At 38.5% G+C, this 17,346-nt stretch overlaps 1 protein-coding gene across 3 annotated transcripts in view; it reads right to left on the bottom strand.

The window, feature by feature from the left end:
* Positions 1 to 719: 719 nt before the first annotated feature.
* Positions 720 to 17,346, bottom strand: part of TPCN2 (two pore segment channel 2) — a 33,176-nt gene continuing 16,549 nt past the window's right edge. For all 3 annotated transcript variants that reach the window (XM_049820845.1, XM_049820846.1, XM_049820847.1), the window contains 13 exons: positions 16,504 to 16,590; positions 15,316 to 15,435; positions 14,928 to 14,987; positions 14,715 to 14,843; positions 13,994 to 14,043; positions 11,412 to 11,511; positions 10,359 to 10,430; positions 7,574 to 7,647; positions 7,107 to 7,197; positions 6,902 to 6,984; positions 5,723 to 5,804; positions 4,072 to 4,157; positions 720 to 3,368 (listed from right to left, as the gene is read on the bottom strand). In XM_049820845.1, coding sequence (XP_049676802.1) covers positions 3,290 to 3,368; positions 4,072 to 4,157; positions 5,723 to 5,804; positions 6,902 to 6,984; positions 7,107 to 7,197; positions 7,574 to 7,647; positions 10,359 to 10,430; positions 11,412 to 11,511; positions 13,994 to 14,043; positions 14,715 to 14,843; positions 14,928 to 14,987; positions 15,316 to 15,435; positions 16,504 to 16,590 — 1,113 coding nt within the window. In that variant the 3' untranslated portion in view covers positions 720 to 3,289. The remainder of the gene's footprint in view (positions 3,369 to 4,071; positions 4,158 to 5,722; positions 5,805 to 6,901; positions 6,985 to 7,106; positions 7,198 to 7,573; positions 7,648 to 10,358; positions 10,431 to 11,411; positions 11,512 to 13,993; positions 14,044 to 14,714; positions 14,844 to 14,927; positions 14,988 to 15,315; positions 15,436 to 16,503; positions 16,591 to 17,346) is intronic.

Below are 17,346 nucleotides of genomic sequence, written 5' to 3'. Positions count from 1 at the left end.
TGATTAAGGCCCTCCTTCAGAAGCTAGAAAAATCTGAGCCTGATTTATTAATGCAACATGATCTTCTATTTGCTTTGGCTTTTGCATGCTTCACCTAAGCATCCACAACAGCCATTTTCAGAGACATCAGCAAACTTAAGCCTTTAGCTTGACCGAGAACTGATTTTGTTCTGTTCTTGAAAAAAAAAAAAAAAAATTTTTTAAAAAATCATCTTCTGAACCAGAACGTGTTTCAAAAGAATGCCATGGACAGTACTAAACTATGTGCAAAATCTGACCCAGTTGAAATGCTATGAGAATGCTTATTGCACTAATCTTTTCATTAAAAAAAAAAAAAAAAAAAAAAAGAAAAAAAAAGAAGAAAAAATACCTAGTTTGCAGATGCAAAGACTGAAATGCAAATGGCAATCAAGCTGGTCAGCTCCCTCAACGCTCAGCTCCAATGAAGTTTCACCTTAAAAATTAAGCGTATCAAGTATCTACAGATGCTGTTATGCGCCTCTAGAACTGGAGAATAACAGAACAGCATACTTTAGGTCCTGCATTTTGAAACCAGGCACCTAAGTCCCACTTGCATGTAACCTCTTCCATGGGCCCAGCCTTCAATTAGTAAAGATAATGGCAGCATAGATGCCAAGCACAGCAGAAATCAGTAACGGGGGAAGAGCAAAAACAAACCACAAGAATCCATTTCAACACGTTTCAATTATTTTCATCTTTTAAGAAGGAACATTTTTTAATAATGCAAACCTCAAATTTCACCCAGTTACGTACATTCATTTTCATGATTTCTACAATTATTGCATAAGACTTGTGGTCGTTTACATCTTCCAATACACGTGACACTAGGTACCACAATTCTGTATTAAATTCTAGTTACACTTTCAGTCAATTACACATATTTGAAACAAGAACAAGACTAAGACTATTCCCTTCAGAAAGCCTTCTTCACATTTGTCCAGATGCAAAGATTGCATAAGGAGACATTTGTGATGTTTATGATAATCCCACACCAATTTGTGTCACTTTGGTAGACTGTAGTGGAACGTAATGGCCAAAAAACCCCTAAACAAACCAACCCCCGAACCCAAGCAACCTTAAGACACACAAAAAAACCCCCAAACAAACAAACAAAAAAAACAACAAAAAAAGACCAAAAAAAACCCACAAACTTGCAGGTTAATAAGAACCGGCCACTTTCTTTTTGGCAAGGCAAAGCTACTCCTTCAAGTGTTCAGAAAACTGGAAAACAAAATATTTTTTTTTTGTTTTTTTCAGTAAAAAGGTAAAATAGGCTATTTAACCTCTGTTAATAAGTGCCAATAAATTGGTGGCAGTGATTACATCATGCCAGAAGGAACAGAAACCATCCTGACATAAAGCCATACTGAAAAAAACAAACTCAAATCTAGAAAAAAAACTGTGTGCTGATGCCTTTATCTACTTGCCATGATGTGTGTTCTAAGTGCATGACAGAAAACAAGCACGGTAACACCACTGAAATGAGCCCAAGTGAGTTGCTGGGTAGATTATTCTGGAACAGAGACAAGATACTGAACACAGACAAGAGCATGGCTTAGGAGGCAAGTAAAGAAAGATTGCAGGAGTAGCTCAGAGCTCAGTTCAGATTCACTACACATGTGCAAGCTACAACACATTTTGTTCTATAGCACAAGGAAAACATAAGCAGAAGATAAAGAAACAGACAAGAATCACTACACAACTTCAGAACAGTGAGACAAGGCAGAAATACGCTTTTGAGAAAAAATGCACCATCATCCCAGATATTTTCCTCTCTCTTAAGCAGGAAAGAAATAAGAGACAAATGATGAAAAAAGAGGAGGAAAAGTATAAAGGATGACTGCTTGGAAATTTTGAAAAATGTTCTGTTATCTAAAAAAAGGATCAAATAACTTATACATAGCAGCAGTGTTTTATGGCCAGTTACCTTCCCCAAGCCTTTGTCAATGCAGAGATGAGGACAATAATGTCTATTTTGGTGACAAGTGTTTCAATGACAAGGCAGCAGCCCAAAGGGTAGTCTGATTTTTACATATAAAAATAGTAGTTGGGATTGATTCTATTCTTCATAGTGATTTACTAGTTATATGACAAAGATTCCAAAAAAACCCCACCTTTCGTTAGAGGAATACTAAGGGATAATGAAAAGCACATGGACACAGCTTACTGTCAATTCTCCATTTTAGATTTGTTGGTGAAGTTATTTAATGAAAAAGTATTACCCAGGTTACAGTTAGTGGTATACAGCTTGTGGTCATTAAGCCATAAAAGAATGTGATCTTGCAATACTGGTTGAGCACTTTCAATTCCCACAGACTCAAGTGAAAATTTGAGCTTCTAAGCACTTTGATTATCCCATTCAACTTTTTTTCCTCCCCTCATTTAAGTGGGAGACTCCCAGTGATCATGGTGCTACCTTCCGGCCGAAGTTTATTCTCTTCAGCTTTTTCATGGAATACAATACAGTGTAGAACAGGGCTTGGAAGAAAGTAAGAGGTTTGCTAAAAAGCAACATGAGAATATTTACTCTAAAGGAGAGCTCAATTTTACCACATTGAAAAACACGAGTGCAATTGCTCCATTCAAAGTTATAACTCCTCTCAAAGTTACCAGCATGATGCAACCAGCACAAACCCTAGATCAAAAACAAAGAAAAAGAGAAGATGTGCAAAGTAGGCAGTCCCTGTTACTGTTGAAATTGATTGTATTCTGACATGATTAACTCCTGAAAATTTGGTAAGATATGCTGGTTTCACATTTCAATAAAAATAGTGTTTCAACTCTCCCTACAAAAAGATTTAAGGATTTTGTTCTGGTCCTGCCTAATCCATTCATGAATTGCAGGGCACAGCCCTTGCCACACTAACCTACCAGAAAAGGCAGTTCCATTTTCTTGTGCTGAAACAAGTAGCAGGCTTAGTGGTTACCAAGTTCATGTTTTAAAGTGCACTGTCATTTTAAACACACTTTCCCATCTTAAAAAAGAGAAAATAAAACATTCTGATATCAACATTGTTTATAAAAATAACAGCTACAATATTCCTCTAAAATCGCAACTTAAAAATCAAGTCAAATTCGCAAGATTCAAATCTTTTTCAAAAAAAGATATAAACCAAAAATAAAAAACCTCTTTCTACAGAGAACTGCCAAGCAAAACCTCACATACTGTCCTACAAGCCTCTCTAACAGCACCTCACAGAAAATCCGTTCAGTTTCTTCCAGCTGACCTCAAGAAAACAGAGGTCTAAAAATCAGTCCTTCCCACCAGTCACCTACATAACTGCAGGTGTGGATGCTGGTGCAGTTTTTCCATCAATTCTTCCTCTGTAGGTTCTTCCAAAACATCTCTACAAAGAAAAAGCATGAGCGGTTAGGAGCAGCATTTGTTTTTGCAATGCACATAACTAAGATGTAACGTGTGCTTGTTTCAAGAATGAAACAAGGAATTAAAGTTACAATAAGTTGATGCTCCCTAAAGATGTATCTACTTGCAAGTGATCTATCCTTTACAGATGTGTCATGGAAACCAGCAGCTGTTTTCCCATAAGAAGCAGGGAAGCAATTTCCTGCACACAGTACAATACAACTGAAGGTCAGTAAATTTGTTTTTCTGAAAAAACTCCCAAATGAGAACATGTTCCCAATGCTACTATTGAATATCCAATGTGCACCAGGAGTTCTACTTGTGCGTGATCATTGAGTATCAACTCACCACCCACAATTTCATAACAAGCCAAGAACGTGCATCACTTTCCTCCATCTTCCCTTTTCTCCTCCCTCTCAGCACAGCTGCCCCCCCCTCCCCGTCCCCAACACCTCTTCTCCCATCATGCTATTGGCAGAAAGCACGTAAATGTTAGGCTACCAAGTGAGCTTAAAGGAGGCCTAATTAAAGCACTTACTGAATTTTTCCAAACCAACAGATGAAACAGTTTGCTTCAGATGGAGGAAATGGAAGACAAGCCTTTTACCCTCTTGCAGCCAGCACACTTTCTTTAAAACAGATGAACATAAAAAAACAGATTGATTATCAAGCCCAGTTCAACTCACCTGAACATTAGTTCAACTGTCCTCTGGTATTCAATATCTGAGAGAGGCTCCCGATGACAGCGACGGTCCCACTTGTGAATAAAGTTCTGAAATGTAAGAAGAACAGGAAAAAAAACCTAAAGGCTACTTCTGGTGACACCAGGAAAGAGATTACATCAGGTCAGTATGTTTGCGGGTAAGGTTTGGGAGGGGAGTGAGGTTTGTTTTTAACACAGAGTGTCAGAGCAGTGATTTATTTAAGCATCAACATATTTAGTGGCTGCAGGTCACTACTTTTTTTGAGCCTGTTGTTCAGGAATGAACTAGCTTTCTCATCACACACTGAAAGAACAGTAGAGCAGAAGACAGCCCTGCTGCCTTCTACTCCTAGCAAGGACTGCCTCCCCAAGATAAATGTATGAACTACCCACAAGAGTTCACCTGCTTTGAATTTTTTGCTCTTCAAAGACCCAACATTACATAAACATACTCCTAGTCCAGGCATCACAACTTAAACTCAGCTTCTGGTTACGTCATGCTCCCTTATCCATTTTGAATTACTCTGACATATCAATACCTGGGAAGTAGACAAGACAGCTCAGGCAAAAAAAAAAAAAAGGGGGGGGGGGGGGGGTAGAAAAATAATGACATCCTGCACTCCTGCTACAGAACGCTGCATCTTGGCTCTTACAGCAAACTTTGGCCACAGCCCTGCGGAAGTAAGCAGGTAGAAGACATCATAGGATTAGCCACCAACTAGAACAGAAAATCTTTTCTGAAAAGCTTATGGGCAAGACTGAGCCTCAGCATGAGGCTCATACCTAAGTTTCTGTCTAAAAGTTTGCTATTCTGCCTGCAGTAGTAAATTTTACTCAGTGAGGTCAACAAGAAGAACATCTCTAAAAGAAATTTTCATAGGTTTTAAGATGGGGTGAAGTGCCCTCTACAGGTACTCAATTTCTTCCATTACTTATAAGAGAGGTCTATGATTATTAACCGGGACTAGATGGCTATGATTAACGTTCCCTTCACCATCAAAAATTTCAAACATATTTGGATTTGCAGAGAAGTATGCATACAAGAGAAAACAGTGGAACTACATGTTCTTCATGGCACTGCTTAGGTACCTACACTTCCACAGCTGCTTTAAAAAACTCTAGAAGATGGTATCTTCAAGATAAGTAATCAGTTCCACTCTTATTTGGTTCCACACTAAAAGGGTATTAATTCAAATTGGGGTGGAAAGAAACACAGGACAACCAAATAAAATAAAAATGCAAATTCTGAAGTGCTAAATTCTTTTGCTGACAAATCAAAATGCAAATAACTTCAGCCTGAATAACTAATGCTGAAGTAAATGCTAATGTAGAGACAAGCAATTTTATAATACTTAAAATATTTTTCATCTTTATAAAGTGAGCTATACTGGCAAATGTACACACTCAATGAAATACAACCAGATTTGTGACAAAGTTGTGACATATACAATTGTCTAGGAAAAAGAAAATGCTTCCTCAACGTCTCAGGGGAAGGGCAGCAAGGTGAAAGATTAAGGAAGCATATGCACAAAACCAGCATACTCTTCCCAAAAAGATGTGTGGGTTCTTCTCGTTTCCCACACAAATTAGAACCTGTCTTCAGGATCTAATGCAAAATAAACACACTTCCTTACCTCTAGAAGTAAAGCTACGAAGAGATTAACCCAGATGACAGAGGAGATCAACCACCAGACTACAAAATAGATCTTTGCCCACCTGCAGATCAGATTAACAAACAGTAAGTAAAGCAAGCAGTAAATAACCTCAGCCTGAAAGTCACCAAAGCAAGCCATGAAATCACATTTTTCCTTAAAATACACTACTACCATCTTAATGTAAAGGGAGGTCTGGAACAAAAAAATTTAAAAAGTAAAAAAATCTTAGCCTTTCATTAAGTCAGCCAAACAGGCTCACTCCCCCCATGCAACATACCTAATTGAACTCTGAAGGGACAGAAAAACAGCCTGGAAGAAGTTGTACTGGATCACAGCAAAAGATCCATCTAAGCTAGTATCCTCAGAGTGGTCAACAGCAGAAGCACAGGAAGGAGTGCTAAACCATGGCAAAATAAATATGATGCTACCCCCTAAGAGCTCTCCCAATCTCCAACCATTTGCAGTTCAGAGATCTCTTGAGCTAGAAGTAGATTCCATTCATGGCAGATCCCAATGGATTTCTCTTTCATGACTTGTCCAGTCTTCACCAGACCACGTTAAACATTTATCACACACAACAGACTGTAGAAGAGCATTCCCCAGCTTAACTACACGCTGGGTTAACCAGCCAAGGATCACTGCAACAGCTCAACCGAGGGGCTACCCAGTTCATTCAAACATTCCCATAAAGTAATCAAACACAAATGAAAGATAAGTCCAACGTTTTAAGTCTACAAAAAGTTGTTCACCCACAGGGAAAACACAGAAGCAGCCCAAAACTAATTACAGCGTTTCACTAATACCTCAGTTCTGTGAGATCGGCTCTACAGCAAGAGCCACTCACCCAATACATGTTGTTTATAATCCACTTTAAGTCATTCACTCTTTTTTGGAAGAAGATGACTACCAAGCCAGTTTCCAATCCCTTCTAAATATCACTACAGATTTCATGGCATCCACCAAGCACTAGACCAACCATCAAGTTACACAAGTTAAAGAACTATATTATTTCCTATATACCTGAATTGACCCAAAAGAAAGGTAAACGGCACCCCTCTTAGCACATGGTAGGAACTGTGCTCTGTGTATAACTGTTGTTCAGTTACCTTATAAGCTAGATTTATATGGGACTTTTTCAGTATTATTACTGCTACTTACGGACTTGAATATCTTGAAAACGCTTCCAAAAAGACTTGCCAGTTGTTTACCACCATAACATCCCAGAGCGTCACCACTGCTGCCTAAATAACATGAATAAAACAGAAGTTGAGTGACTATACTACACACTTAAGCCTCAGAAAATGAGGCGAAGAGACAAGCAGAGAGGGAAGGAGGGACGGATTCCATCAACGATGAGACTCACAGCAAAGTCATCAAAGTTGTTCGGCCAATATTCCAGCTGTTCGTAGGTCCCACACTGCAGAGTGCCATTATCATATGTTGTATTGACAGCACTGCAAGAGAATTACAGGCTGATGTGAGCATAGCTTTCTATGTACTATATCTTAAAACCAAGATTCTTCTGAGTCCCTTGTAGAAAGTTAAGTATCTCATACGGGCAGAAAACAAAGGAAATAGTTAAAAAAGTATTTAAGCAACAGCAGGGTAAAATTTCAAGCTACAGAAAAGCATTCCTGCAATTTCAATACAGCAAGAAGAAACAGCAGGAGCAACAGATGAAAAAAGTCCTCTGTGATTTAACATTAAAAGAAGGGTGGCTCCAAGAATAAGAGTTTAAAAACGCCAAAACCAACCACAAACAACTCAAAGGTACCAAGCTGCAGATACTTTTGAAAAACATATTCTGAGTAGTGATCTTTAGAATGTTACCTGATATTTCCCAAGGGAACAACAGCACCTTTAAATAGCATTATGCCAGTTATAGCAAATGCATAGAAAACCACCTGGAAGGAATATAAGCAAGTATTAGTTTTGAATATTTCTGTCACTAAATAAGAAAACAATGCAATTAACATGAAAGTCATGTTAGTACCACAGTTAAAGGAATTTTCGTCAAGAACATTGCCTGAAGCTATTAAAGTGAAAATACTTCTCAATGTCTGTATTAATTAACTCTCTGCTCTTACTTTTTAATATTCTATTTAACTTTCAGTTGTTAAAATGCATTAAATCATTTTACTTTATGATCTGTTTTACTTTTCTGTGCCTCAGAATGCTGATATTTAACTACTAACACTGCAGAATAGTGACTTAAAAAACAAAACCAAAAAACAGTACCTGTATTTACAAGGAATAATCTAAATATCTGGGGAGCTTTCTGCTAGACTCAGTGAAAAGCAGCTTTTACTAAACTTAACTGAAGGACAAAACTAAGTCAGTATTTTTATTATTACAATATTACATCAGCAATTTCTTTAAAAATGTTATATTACGCTAAAAATAACGTTTTCAACACAAAGGATTTCAGAACTTCTTTTACTTGTTAGAAATTCAAACTTCATTTTTAAAAGATACCTTTCACGAGTCTTCAGCAGTTGCCTAGGTGATTTTGCAATTTTTATCCTAAAAAGATTGTTCTAGTAGTAACCTACAACTTCGCCCCTCTGAGTAAAGAGCCATTTGTCCTAGGACAGCTTGAAACAAGCCGAGTCTTCAAATGAAAATGTCATTAGTCATATTTCTGTATTTTGCTACAAAACAGACCCAAGAGGGAAGTCTGGGAGGAGTAGAAGAGACACTGCCCTGACTTATGAACCACAGCACTTTGAACTCTACTGGAATAAGTTGAAGCTGACATTCCACAGCTTGCCAGAAGATGGGGTATCTGGCCCAGCAATAATAAAGTTAATTTTAGTTTGAAAAAGATACCTTTAAAACATGCACTGCCTGAAAAATTAGCTAATCAGTTACATTACTTTATCAGCACGTGTTTCAGGCTAACATGAGGAAAGATGTGTTGCATCAGCTGGTAATGGAGTCAGACTTCACTACAGTAGAAGCTCAGTGACAACTTCCAAGTATCCTCAAGTAAAAGCAAATTAATTAACGGAAGTGGCAAATGCTGTGGCAGACTTGCCTCACAATTGGTGCAGAACTACAATTCACACTCTCAGCATTAAGGATAATCAGCAGCAGACACTTAAATCACTTCATGAGCATTATGTCTTACACATATGGGCAGGGACACCACATTGAAACAGTAACGCATAGTTCCTAAAAATAAAATCAAGCATATTACTACAGGTTCCTGCCATCTTAGCTATGTCTTTCAGGAATGAAAAGAGCTTCCAGCAGAACGCTACAGCCCAGGTGCAGCCATGCCAGTAGCACCACAGCTTTGGGGTCCTAGTGTAAAGCACAAATCAGCTCACCCCATAATTGCTCTCTCCCAGGGCTCTGACGCCTGGGCCATGTCAGATCCAGCAGCAATGTCAATCACTGTCTCCCCCACCTACCCATGATGCAACCCTACCAGCCTCTGACAGAGGCAACAAGATAATGCCTGCTCCCTTAGCATGATATATGTACTTAATCAAGAACTGACAAAATTAGCAAAACTGCAGTCAGCCTTTAGACAGCTTAGTACATTGAGTAATGAAAAGTTTTTCATTATACTAAACCTGTTCCTAGCATACGCAAGATTAGCATTTAGGCTCCTAAAATGTACTTGCACCTGCAAAGGCTAACTTTCCAGTTCATGTAGTCCCAAAGCATTTCTCATTTTCAAGAGTAGCTCCCAGTGGCAAGCGTGACTTGTACAGCAAAACAAAGTTGTTCCCAATTTAGCTTTGCCCCAACTGGTATCTTTATTTCAAATTGCAACATCAAACTTTCCAGACTGCAGCTTAAGGTCCCTCCCATACAGATAAAAACAGAGATTACCAATAACAAAACCAGATATTCTGGGTAAATGGCAAGCTAAGTGTAGACTAGAACAACTTTTTAGAAAATGCCTAATATAAAGCAAATCCTTGGTCTCTAACCATTACCTCAAATTAAGGTAACCTAAAAACCCCACAAACAACAGCAACAACAACAACAAAAACTACCCAGGCACTTCTTTGCTCTACCAGGAAGACATTGTTGCAAAGCCAGAAACTCAGGAGTTGCAAAATGGAGGATTTATGTAATAGACATCACACATTGTGATCCATCCTTTAATCCCATGTTTACAGAGTATATGTTCTGCACGGACATACCTAGAACAGGACAGCAGAGGATTTTAGAAGGCATGTCCAAACATGCCATCTCAAGACCTTCTCAACTGAAAACAATTTTAAAGTTGTTTTGCTATTGAATTTAACATAAGCAAGCCAGGGTAAGGAAAACTAGGCTACTTTTAGCATCGGATGAGTTTTTATTTGAAACTAGAGTATCCAGCCTGACGCAAGCACTCTGAGGAAGTTTCAAACTATCTTTTAAAGGCAATCCTCAAGGAAACTGATAAATGAGGCAGTCACTGTGCACAGCCCATAACAAAACAGTAGCTTGTTGTGGCTTTGCAAGGCATGCCTTGGAGAAGAACTGGCTGATTAAAGTGAAATGTTACTGTTCACAGTGATTCTCAAAGAACCTTGTTTACTTTGTTGATGACATACCCTTATTATACTACAAACTATAGGAAAGGTAATTACAACCTTGCAACATGACTTACCACAAGGATTCCTGCAAAGGCTCTCAAGTTTTTTACCAGATCCAGCAATGTAGTAACAACCAAAGCCATGAACTAAAACAAAGCAGAATTTTATATGCACGACATTCATCAGTCTTCCAATCCATATCAAATTATTTTTACTAAAAGGATAAAGAAATACCAACTAAGAAAGTGAGCTATATCTACATGCAGGACATCTTTTATACAGTGATATTTCCATGAGGTACTTACAATGAATGAACAGTGCTGTAGTCCTTTTCATACACAGACATTATGGTAAGTTTTAAATATACACAGGCACTGTGACTTAAAGGACTATGTGTCTAGTGAGACTAGAACAGGGAAAATAAATATATTTTTTAAAAAAGTCACAATCACCCCACAGCTCCAGAGTGACTGCTTCATATTTGATCCACATAATTTCTAGTTTACACTTTCCCCTGACGTTATGGCCTCCGATTACATCAGGTAGCTATTCATGGCTTATTGAACTAAGATACAAGTCCTGCACCTGACATTAATTTGGACTTAGCTTTCAAGCAAGTCTAAATGCAGGATTATAACAAACAATCAAACAACTCAAAGTTATTTCAGATTTAAGTACACGTATTCTGGTGGAAATACCCATACTAGGAAAGCAGAAAGAGGGATTCATCCCAAATAACCCTTTGCATGACCAAAATGTCTGGCAGTATCTAGTGAAAGCAAGTCCATCATGTCCCGAGTACAAAGTTCTTAAAGGATATCATATCCGCTCATCTAATTAAGACTGAAGCACTGCACAAGTGTTTCCGGATGCATTCACCCACTTTAGAATACCAGCATCAATTGCAGTGACATCAACAGAATATCCTTGCCACCTCAACAGAGAAAACCAGCTAAAGAGACAGTGAGTTTGTGAGGTGCTGTGCAATAGTCTGGACAGTTAGAGCTTAGTTGTAATCCCACCCAGGTGCAAGAGAATTGCGATCTACATGTTATTCTGACAGGCTTTAACAAAATTTATAATTTGACTAACAAAGAAATGAGAAGTGTGGAGGGATAAATAAACACCTTCATATTAGGAATAATCCGCAGGAACCTGAACACAATTAACATGTTCACCAATCGCACCATATCCCACAGAGATAATAAGCCCATGAACTCAGGTCTCCTAGGAAAGATGGAAGAAAACAACAAATCAGAGAAACAGCCCATGACAAAGACACAGTTAAATCTACTGGGCTGCAGGTAACTGTAAATTCCCCACAACTTTTGGTTAACATCCATGGCATATTAAAAAATTTGGGGAGAAAAAAAAAAGTTTTATTTCCTCATATAAACTCTATTTGTAACCTATGACTGACTAGAACACTGCATTCAGCTTTGGAATCCCCAATACAAGAAAGGGACAAACTGCAGCAGGATCAGCAGAGGGCCAACAAGATGGTCAGGGGATGATGCACCTACCCTACAAATAGAAGCTGCAGGAACTGGGCTTGTTCAGCCTGGAGACCCCTGCGTCATGAGGATCTAGCAACAGCCTTCTAATACTTCTGAAGTGGTCCTCAAGAAGACAGAAGCAAGGCTGTTCAGTGGTGCATAGTAGGAGGGCAAGGGAGAATAGGTGTAAGCTGAAACAGTGGAGGCTCACACTAGATATAAGGAAGAACTTATCAACCATGAGGACAGTAAGACAGAGGCACAGGTTATGCAGAGAGGTTGTGCGAGTCTCCGTCATTGGAGGTTTTCAAGACCCAACTGGATAAAGCTTTGAGTAACTTGGTCCAGCCTAGCTTTGAGCAGGAGGCTGGACTACAGACCTCCTGAGGTCTCTTCCAGCCTGAATTATCCTATATAAAAATCTATAATCTGTAACAGGAAGTAGACTAATTTACTCAGCAGAAATCTCAGCTATAGTAAACTCTAATAACTGATGATGATGGAAGCGATCCATTTAGCCTGGGCTCCTAAATGTACATATAGTGCTCTTTAACGTGCATGGTTGTACTAAGATCCCTGGGTAAGTGGCCTCCATTCTGCTGGGGGGGTGAGGCACCAAAGACGGTCCTTTCAGGAAACAAAACAAAACAAAAGTACTGCTCGAGCAAGGTACTTCAGGAACTTGCACAAAGATGTGCATTAATCCTTCAGGGTATGCTTGGCTGAAGATAGGCTTCAAAAAAAAGCACTAAGCTAACAGACTGTCTTGCCAACCTTCTTCCTTATATGCATATTCCACAGGTGATACACACACACTTCAAATCTCAGCCCGAGTTTTAGCTGACTTGTACATTGGCATGCTGGATGCTTCTTTGCTGGAAGGGTGGGCAGGGGGACCAAAGATGTTAGTGATAAAGGACCTTCGTAATACAGATGCTAACTCGTGATTTGCATCAGCAATATGTTCAATAATAAAATAAATTCGTTAAGACAACGCTGCATAGACACATATTCTGGAATAACAGACACATCTTAGTCCTGTCCTGAAGACGTTATATCTACAGAGCAAGCAATTACCAACAGCACCCACCGTAAGCAGCATTAGGACTCAGAATGACTCATCTGGGTTGTAACCTGTTTGCAGCGACTGACACAAAGATCTAACAAGTATTACTGGCGCTCCAAGATACTATTGTAGTGCAAAAAATCATCTACATTTAAGAATCAAAGGGCAAAAATCAAACCCAAGTTGTAAGTTAAATCGATAGTTAACGACATTAGATTGCTAGCAATTAATATCCTTATGGCAACCATGGCTTCTGAGTGATCGGAGTGCAAGTAGTGTTCAAAAATAAACCCATTTAAAGCTGTAAGGTCTACCAGGTCTCCTCCTAGATACTAGTGTAAGTTAAGGTAACTTCTTGGGGGCAACATAACATCCTGAAAAATTAGGGAAAGCCAATGTCGTAACAGTGACCTTTGTAAAGAAACAAAGTATCAGAATTGTTATGAATCACCCCTCAAAGTAGGATTCAGGAAATCTGCCAGAAATCCTTTGCTTTCCTCTTTTGTTGTGGTGGCAATTTTCAAATTTTAAGAGACAAAAGAATGATTGTTATGTTTTTTATAACAAAAAAAAGATCACAATAGTTATCCAAAAACTGCTTCAACTTAAGAAAATCAAAATACAACAGCTTGCTATTCCAGTATAGATAAATAGTTTAACTCCATGGGAATTTTTCTACTAAATTTTACAGCACAAAACAAAACTTAGACTTCAATCTATATACAAGGTTGAAGGGGCTTCGCCAGCTGTTTAGGAATTCATATAATTGGGCTTATGGACAATCTGATACTGAAACACACTAGGTTAGTAGCTGGTTGTGTATGTTGTACCAAGTTCCCATTCCTGCACCTTTAGTAAGCGTAGGTCTGCCAAGTTGTTATTTTACATCAGATTACAAGTAATATAAATGCATCCTTCTCAGGATAACTAAACAGAGCTCTGCACTTTATGAAAAAAATTAATAATTTTCTTTCACTTATCCATATTGCATGGCCTCTACAAGGGTGACAAATGCTAAGTTTGGTAAATTATGGACTGGGCGGACAATCATAGCATCACGACATCAGCATGCATGAACATGTGCATATATTCCCCTGACCCACCCCAGACACTGAGAAAAGTGCAACAGTTCACAGAGAGTACGTACCAACCAGGATGAGGAAATCCATACACAGCAAATGTTGCAATTTCCAAAACCTTTAGTTAGGGAAGAAAAAAAAGGAAAAAAAGAAAGAAAAAAAAAAATAGTCAAAACCTTACTCTGTAATTCTAAGTTTCAAAAATTACATAAATTTCTTGACAGGGAATATTCTCGAGAGCTTTAAGCCGCTAATTTGACTCACTTTAAAGCTCTGCAATTATCATATTTGACCAGGTATTCCCCAAATTAATTTAACGTACACACATCATCCAACAGTGACACATATAAGGATATACAGTGAATTACACTAACAGTGTATTTGGCTTCAGCTGCCATACGGGTTTCAAGTTTTTACCAAATAGTGCCAATATTTTGCCACTTTTTTTTTTTTTTAAATTCAAAAAGCACAAAGGGAATTTCAGCTATGTAACAGAATTCCTTATCTAATTATTCCAAGAGCTGAATGTTTCCAAACAACATTTAAAAGGCTGCTTATAAGAAAACTCACCAAATTTCCATCAATTTAAAAAAAGCCTACCTCCAGAAAGGAGACCCTAAGAGAACCATGTGCCACCAAAATGTTCAAGCCACTGAAAACCACAACACTGGCTCATGCTGTTTAACTTGGCATATTAGTGTTGAACAAAAAGCAATTCCACTAGCTCTTGCAGTTCCTAATCATACTGGTCAACACATCCAGGAATGCAGAAGTTAACAAAAAGCTTACCAGCAAAATTACAGTCAGAAGTCCATCAAATCTATTGCTTGGGTATGACAAGTATCTTTTCAAGCCCAGTGCTAAGATTTTCAGCAACATTTCCAGCAGATAGTATAGGATGAAGAAGCAGTTGATAGCCTTTACCCCAAAATAAAAATAATTATTAGAATTATTGACACCGAAGGGAACAGCAATAACTGTAGGAATTCTGTTGCATCTTACCCCCAGGAAGAAGTCATCTCTTTCAGAAGGCTGCTTATCTGCATCCATCACCAAAACCACCTTAAACGACAAGAAATATTTTATGAATCCACTGCTTTACTGCTGCATAAAACAGATTTTTAAGCACAAGAACAGTCTTTCATGCTTTGCACAGACCTTTTCAAGCAGCTCAGAATATATTTTTTAACTGCAGGTATTGTCTCCTCAGACTTTGCATGACTAAAGCATGCCAAATGTGGACATCTGCTACAAAATGTGGGGATCAGAACAGAGACTAAAGAACAAAAACAGAACTGAAGTTTGTAGCAGGGGAAAAAAACCAAACCAACAAAAAACCCCACCCAAAACCCAAACCAACCAACCAACAAACCCCAAACCTTTTACTTACACAGATAGAAATAATGTTTGCAAGGGCTACAACATTCCCCAAATAGCCAAAGTAGGCATGGCCAAAGGCAAACTGCATTTTCTGCATAAAATGGGATTGGTACTCTGGACTGGGAGGATGCTGAAAAAAACACAAAGGATTTGCTGAGACAGAAAGCGTAAGCATTTTAATAACAATGCAGGAAAAACACACCCAATCTCAGATTTGAGAAACAGACATTTTCAAAGCAAAATGTCAAGGCCACATGCTAATTTTGACATTTCGGTAAGAAAGCATTTTCAAGCTCTGGCTATTAGCAGCAAGAGATCATTTCTGATTAGCAAATGGGTTGACAGTTACGGCACAACACAAGATAACGGCAAAGAAGGGAGATGATCCAACCTCTCTCCAGTGGCCCAAGAGGGTAAAACTAAACACCAAGCTACTAATTGTATACATTTCTTCCCCATTTCCCAACATTTAATCGCCCTTAAAAGATTCAGAAGTCTTAGTTACATACAAACATAAAAGAGAACATTTCCTAACCCTCAAAAAGTTTGATTTTTTTTTTTTTTTCTTCTCCAAGTGGAAAAGACTGCTTTCTGCCCTTCTCATCTAAACACTTCAAGAATCCACATTTCATTCTTTGTTCAGGGACTGGAGAAAAGACTTTGCCTGAGAATATTTGTTACCCTGCAAAGACTAATATATAGCCGAGATGCATTGCTTTAATATAGGACTGTCACAACAAGACAAATCCCTCACATTTCATCAAAAACAATTTACTACAGAGGTACTCATTTCTCCACGGCACTTTTCAGAAACACTATGCTAAAAGTCTAACTCCTATACCTTGTTTCCTTGTAATGCATCTTCCTATTAAAAAAAAAAAATAACACACAGAGCCCTTGTCTATTTTGTCTGGCCAAGATACTTAAAAATGCTGACAGATTGAACAGCCATGCATTTTGTGTATTTAACATTACCTGGCAATCCCAAACTAATGCTGTAAAAGCCTGCAAAGCAATACTGTTTGTGACTATAAGAACAATCCATGAACAACTTAAAAATCAATGACACTTGATTTCGCCTTGCATTCAACAAGTTGTGAAGTTTGTTCATAGGCTTGACAGCAGAATACCAGCACTTATTTTTGCACAAGACCACACTCAACTTATGACACTTTATAAATGATTGTCAGATACTTACTTGCTTAATGGCATCTTTGTCTAGTTCTTCAAAGAGCTTCTGAAACTGGGTAGCTGACAGCTGGTCACAGGAGCACAGTTTGAGTGACTTCACATGAAAGAGAAACATTCAGATCAACACCTGCAACACGTGCATCTTCAGAGTGCCAACATCCTCAGACTATCTTATAAGTCTAGGAACAGAGATGTAATACAACCCACATCAAGGTACTAGAGCGAGCTTCAATATTGCTTTGCTTTAACACAAAACTGCCACATGACTGTGGGATTTGTCTCACCTTTTCTATTTTCTCTCTCTGGGATCACACGCTGCTTAAGAAGGAGCATGCCCTTTTGACATACTTGAATTTTTAGTCTCATCTAGTATTGCCACTATTACGTTATGATCCAAGGAATGAAGATACTATGTCAGTTATCGCTATTCTACAGAAGTTAGTACCTGAATGGATGGAATTATTTCACAAATTGGAACATGATGAAGACAGTTCTATAGCATGCTAAACACTAACTGCAACTGTAGCACACACAGCAAAAAAAGAAATGGAAAAAAACCACTAACAACAAAAAGAAAAACTAAAACTTGGATTTGCTTCCCTAACAATGCAAGGGACAGCTCAGCATAATTACAGAGCAGGATATTTATTTTCAGGCAACTCTGTTCACATGTCCCCTATCCTGGGGGGGGGGGGGGGGGGGGGGGGGGGGGGGCGGGATATTCCCAACTGGAAGCAACACACGCATACCTCTTTATTCTACTTCCAACCTTCTTCACATTGGAGCCAGTCAACTGCTGATGCTATAATCATCAGCTCTGAACTGCCACTTCCTTTTGGCAGAAGATTTT

Source organism: Accipiter gentilis, chromosome 17 (genome assembly GCF_929443795.1).
Source record: "Accipiter gentilis chromosome 17, bAccGen1.1, whole genome shotgun sequence".
In the NCBI taxonomy this organism is placed as follows: Eukaryota; Metazoa; Chordata; class Aves; order Accipitriformes; family Accipitridae; genus Astur; species Astur gentilis.
Note: the sequence above shows the minus strand (reverse complement) of the source record. Positions and strands in the feature narration are given on the sequence as shown.